This window comes from Octopus bimaculoides, chromosome 6, assembly GCF_001194135.2.
Source record: "Octopus bimaculoides isolate UCB-OBI-ISO-001 chromosome 6, ASM119413v2, whole genome shotgun sequence".
Classification (NCBI taxonomy): domain Eukaryota; kingdom Metazoa; phylum Mollusca; class Cephalopoda; order Octopoda; family Octopodidae; genus Octopus; species Octopus bimaculoides.
The window spans coordinates 4079965-4086664 of NC_068986.1; the positions used below are offsets into that span (position 1 = coordinate 4079965).

Sequence of the window (6700 nt, forward strand, 5' to 3'; positions counted from 1 at the left end):
ATGTGTTGTTCACACATATGATGCGGAATATGAACGTAAATAAATTAATTAAAACGTCTCTATCTGATCTGATATAAACGAAATTGTTACAAACACACATATGGACGCACATACTTACATATAAGCACGAACACATAAGTGCGTGCGCACATATGAGCGTGCACACATACGAGCTTGCACACACTCACATGCTCATACCGAACAGTTTCGAAACAACGCCAAAACAACACCAAAACAACGCCAGATCATACATTCAAAATAAATGGAAGTGGAGAGACAAGTTACTGAAGAGATTGCAAGAGTGCAATGAAATAATTTAACAAAAAACTATATAAATTAATAAAGGACTGAACCAGTGCGTGTGTTTATTACTGGCATAATGCCTCTCCCAAGGTTTAATTGTAAATACTATTTATAAATAAATAAAGGACCGAACCAGTGCATGTGCTTATTACTCCCATGTTTGATAGTAAATAATAAACAATGAATTATTATAAGATAATAAGTGCAGGCGTTTCCAGAGCTAAACATTTGAAAGTTGTTCGCCCGGTTTAGCCTGTGACCGTCACTCATTCCCACGCAGTTTGTTGTTTCACTCTGCTTTCCCTTGCGAGAAAGATACACATACATACATACATACATACACACACACACACACACACACACACACACACACACACACACACACACATATATATATATATATATATATACATATATATATGTATGTATATGTATATTGATATATCCATACATACATATATACATACATATATACATACATACATACATACATACATACATACATACATACATACATACATACATACATGTATACACACACACATACTTTCAATTTTTTTCTAGGTCAACTATACTGTTTATCTCTTTGGCGGGATCGATGAACTAAAATACAAGACAGGTATTGGTATCTATTGTGTTGACTACCGTTTTCTTTCGAACGAATTTACCCCAGGAATTATTCTTTTAAAGACTAGTACTTATTCTATCATATTTATTCTAACGTTGTAACTAACAACATTAACCTCACGACTACCTTTATTCATGAAAATAAATGCATACATAAAAACATTTGAAGAGAAAATCGTGATGCCATAAAAGGGTACGTTTTGAACACAAAAGAAGCTGACTATTGTGTGAAGTGTGATAGAGGAAGATGAACGCTATCTTCTATCTTATTGTTCTTCGTCAACATCTATTTGAAAGGTGAAGAACTTATCCAAAGTTGTATGAGGTTTAGGATGCGTCGTCTCTTTGTACAAGCTCAGTGTAAGAACTGAACTCATTCTAGACTCTTCATGTAATTTTTACCCTACATTCACATATCATTCACACAAGTGTCACAGTCCCATTCCGAATTTAATGTAGATCTCTACGTGTGGAAAACTGATAAAGTTACTAGAGTCGTAGGCACAAGAGGGGAAGATTCATAGATTCTTCCCTTCTTGTGCCTCTGACCTAAGTTATAAAATCTCTACACTGTGCTTTCTCTGACGGAGACACACATACATACACACACGCATACACACACACACACACACACACACAAACACACACAAAATCACACACACAAACACAATCACGCACACATACATACATATATACATACATACATACATACATACATACGTACGTACGCTTTGAATGGCACTCCGTCGCTTACGACGTCGAGGGTTCCAGTTGATCCGATCAACGGAATAGCCTGCTCGTGAAATTAACGTGCAAGTGGCTGAGCACTCCACAGACACGTGTACCCTTAACGTAGTTCTCGGGGATATTCAGCGTGACACAGTGTGACAAGGCTGGCCCTTTGAATTACAGGCACAACAGAAACAGGAAGAAAGAGTGAGAGAAAGTTGTGGTGAAAGAGTACAGCAGGGTTCGCCACCATCCCCTGTCGGAGCCTCATGGAGCTTTAGGTGTTTTCACTCAATAAACACTCAGAACGCCCGGTCTGGGAATTGAAACCGCGATCCTATGACCGCGAGTCCGCTGCCCTAACCACTGGGCCATTGCCCCTCCACACGTACGTACGTACATACGTACATACATGCATACACATTCAGTCTCCGTGGCATCCAAAATATGTAACTACAGACATTGCCATCAATAAGGCTGTGAGCTGGCAGAGACGTTAGCACGCCGGGCGAAATGCTTAGCCGTATTTCGTCTGCCGTTACGTTTTGAGTTCAAATTCCGCCGAGGTCGACTTTGCCTTTCATCCTTTCGGGGTCGATAAATTAAGTACCAGTTACGAACTGGGGTCGATGTAATCGATTTAATCCCTTTGTCTGTCCTTGCTTGTCCCCTCCGTGTTTAGCCCCTTGTGGGCAATAAAGAAATAACACATTGCCATCAAGATTGTTGTTGTACGTCAGTTATTCAAATGATGACAGATTGGTAGTGGGGTGGGCAAAGGTTGTATTATCCTTGCAAATTATATTGCTGTTATTTAGGCTGAAATCCATCCTCACTGACCTACGATCAAAGACATTTCTTTCAATTTTTAAACTACCTTATCTCTTACCGTTATCTAATATGTTGATGCTGAAGATAAAGAATGATGGTGATAATTTGAAAAACAGAAACAGACAGGTAGAAAGATAGATAGATAGATAGATAGATAGATAGATAGATAGGTAGATAGATGGATAGATGGATGCATAGATAGAAAGATAGATAGATAGATATTGCTTCATATACATGATTCACATCTTTAAAAAGATTTCTCAATATCAACTTCCGGTATTAACGTTGCAACAGCGAAATTTTCCGTTTTCATTTGCGAAACCTCTCACTCTCTATTTCAATGGTTTAATTCGCTATTTGCAAACAACTACGATAAAATACTGAAAGAAATATTTACTAAGTTCATAAATTTCGCAAGAATCTGCTTACTTTGTTAATTCCCTTAAAATTTTTTTGTTTATTTACTTTTTGCGCGCCGTGTTCAGCTCTATGTATTTGTTGCCAGTCACACACGCACGTGTGTTTTAGTATGTACGTTTGTATACACTTATGTATGTGTGTGTGTGTGTGTGTGTGTGTGTGTGTGTGAGAGAGAGAGAGAGAGAGCGAAAAGTGGTGTGTTGTCATGTATACGTACATACGTATGCATACATCTTTTTGTATGTATGTGTGTGTAACAGAGAGAGAGAGAGAGAGAGATATGTCTAAGTGGCTCTCTCTCACTCTCTCTCTCTCTCTCACACACACACACACACACACACATACATACAAAAAAGATGTATGCATATTTATGTATGTACGTATACATGACAACACACCTCTTCACTAGCTCTCTCACACATATACACACGTCCATTTCATCTGATGTTTGATACTTTATATATGCGTGTGCGCGCGTGCGTAAGGCGTTCCAAAATCACCATTTATTTCAATCGCTCTTGTGAAGATATTTTCATAACCCATGTTTTCATTTAATCCCCATTTTAATTTTCAAAGAAGTTTCCGAAGATGTAGATGATCAGTATTCTACAGTGAAGCAAAGATGAGTACAGGTAGTCAATGGGGGACTTCTGCAACTCTGTTAACTATATTAAGTATGTTTGCAAATATATAAACAAAGGTTTAGATGCTGCAACATACACTCTTATGCAGAATGTCCGTCAGCAGATAAACAAAAATGACGAAGTTGCACAATATGACAAAGGAAGATACATTAGTACAATGAGGCTTTTTGGCACATCTTCAATTTTCTCATTAATAAGAGGCACTCAGCAATCATTCATCTGAATGTCCATCAGGAGAATGGCCACAGGGTTATCTTTACAAAACGAACAGCCTTGCAACAAGCACTTACTCCAAAAGAAACTGCCTTTCCTTTTTAAGTTGTGTCAAGTAGATGAAGATGCAAGAAAACTCCTTTACCCACAATTACCCATGTATTGCACCTGGAGAAAAAATAAATGGCACAAGAGGAAACTTGGGGTTGATGCTCTCACAAGAGTTTACAGTGTCCCCCTGAGTCAAGCAAAATGCTACTACTTACGACTCCTTTTGCATGAAGTACTTGGTCCCAAATCATTCCAAGATTTGAGGATGGTAATTGGTCATGTGTGTAAAACTTATAGGGAGGCATGCTATCAACAAGGTTTTTTAGAAAATGATGAGCATTGGGACCTTGCATTAACTGAAGCATCAGTATCAGATTCTCCAAGGGAACTCTGTAACGTTTTTGCAATTATACTGAACATGTGTCAACTTGGCGGTCCCCTACAGCTTTGGATGAAACACCGTAAGGACATGGCTGAGGACTTAAATTGTGCAGTTCAACGGGCAAACCCAGATGTTAATATTCAATTCTCTGAAACAATTTTAATGAAGCACTGATTGAAATTGAGGATTAGGTTTTGGCCATAGGAGGCAAAAATTTGTCTTTGGATTGCTAAAAACAATCAAATTAGTGAAACATAGCAAGAGAGACAAATTATGACATCACGGAGTTGGCTGCATTTGTTAATGAACATGAACCTAAATCTCTTCCAGAATAACGTTGTGCATATGATAAAATTATTTCGCCAGTCAGAGAAGAAAGTGGAAGAATTTTCTTTCTTGATGCTCCTGGTAGTACAGGTAAAACATTTGTAACAACATTGCTTCTCTCCAAGATAAGGTAACAAAAATGGATTGCAGTTGTGGCATCATCTGGCATTGCTGCCATTCTCCCAGGAAGACGAACAGCTCATTCTGCTTTTAAATTACCACCACACCTGGTCACAAATGACAGTCCAATTTGTAACATAAGCAAATGTTCAGGTTTAGCTGAAGTGTTGTGCCAGTGCCCCTGATCATTTAGGATGAATGCACCGTGTCACATAGAGGTGCAATGGATGCTCTTGGTAAGACCTTACAGGACATAAAAGGCAGCAATAAATCTATATGAGTTGCATTACTGTTATCAGGAGACTTCAGACAGACATTACCAGTCATTCTGAGATGAACAAAGCCTGATGAAATAAAAGCATGCATTAAGTCTTCCTATCTTTGGAATAAAGTACATCTCCTTCAGTACTAACGTGCGAGTTTTATTACATGGGGACCAATGTGCAGAACCGTTTTCAACCTGGCTCCCCCAATTACGAAATGGGAAGTATCATTTGATGGGAATGGTGATATCATTTTGGTTCATATTACTATCGTGGTGAATTTCCCTGCTGAACTGAAGAACAGGGTATTTCCAGACTTATAATTATAACTCACATAAATGGTTGTGTAAAAGGGCAATTCTTGCTCCAAAAAATGACACAGTAGCAAAGATTAACCATGGAGTAATGAATAAGATTCCAGCAGTCATTAAGGAATACAAATAAGTTGATTCAGTCCTTGATGAAAATCAAGCCGTCCATTACACAACACAGTTCCTTAATTCCCTTGAGCTCCATGGAACTCCTCCACATAATCTTTTTCTGAAAGTAGGAGTCCTAATAATGCTTCTAAGAAATTTAGATCATCTTAAATTATGCAATGGGACAAGGTTGATTGTGAAGACATTCTCACCTAATGTGATAGAAGCTACTATCATCACTTGATGTGCCTCTGCAGAAGAGGCATTCATTCTAAGAATCCCAATCAAGCCAACAAACATGTCATTTGAGTTCAACTTTACTTCGCAATGTCTATTAATAAAGCTCAAGGTCAAACTTTGTAATCTACTGGCTTGCACTTAATTGAGGTTTGTATTTCTCATGGTCAGCTTTATGTTGTTTGCTTCGGGGTTGGTAGTTTACAGAACTTATTTGTCTATGATCCAAACCAGGAAACAAAGAATGCTGTTTACCCAGAAGCACTTACGTAATTTCCTCCAACATATATGATAGATTTTTATCTCCCTTCATAAAATCGTAAATTTTGTATTTTCGTTTTTTATTATTATTATCATTTTATTTATTTATTTATTTATTTATTTGTATATGAATTCAGAATTCATTTCCCAATTGAAGAATAATTTGAATTTAGAATAAGAAATTACACAACATATTTTGCTTTTTTCTTCCAATATATAAGGAACAATTTCATTCCGGGATAGCGCCGGGTCCCTCCGCAAGTATACATATATATGAATCACATTTATTCATTTTCGTATGTTCACTTTGTATTGTTTTATTTGCTTCCGACCTTATATTTTCCGCAACTTTCGCGGGCACCGCCAGTATGAGAAGTTCTCACTCTTATCATTAATGGTGCTAAACTAATACCATTTGGTTGATAACTGATGAAGAGTTAGGAACCTTCTGTGTCTGTCTCCCGTCCGGTTGTACACTCAGTGTGTGTTATGGCGTTTGTTTATTTACAACACATTATTTCATTTACACGCACACACACACGCACACACACACACACACACACACACACACACACACACACACACACACACACACACACACACACATATATATATATATATACTAGCAGGGATACCCGGTGTTGCTCGGAATTAAAACTGTCAAGCGATGGTGGGGGTACATACACAGACACACACATACCACACACGCACTCGCACACACACACATATACATATAGATAAATATATATACATACCTATATATACATATACATACGTTATATACATATGTATATGTACATACATTTATATATACAGATATATATATATATATACATATATATACATATACATACATATATACATATATATATA

General features: G+C 37.4%; 1 protein-coding gene across 1 annotated transcript; it reads left to right on the top strand.

Annotated features, from left to right (window-relative positions):
• Nucleotides 1-3792: 3792 nt before the first annotated feature.
• LOC106877316 (uncharacterized) lies at nt 3793-4374 on the top strand. Its single transcript, XM_014926183.1, has one exon. The coding sequence runs from the start codon at nt 3793-3795 to the stop codon at nt 4372-4374; it is 582 nt and encodes a 193-aa protein (XP_014781669.1).
• The last annotated feature ends 2326 nt before the right edge of the window (nt 4375-6700 follow it).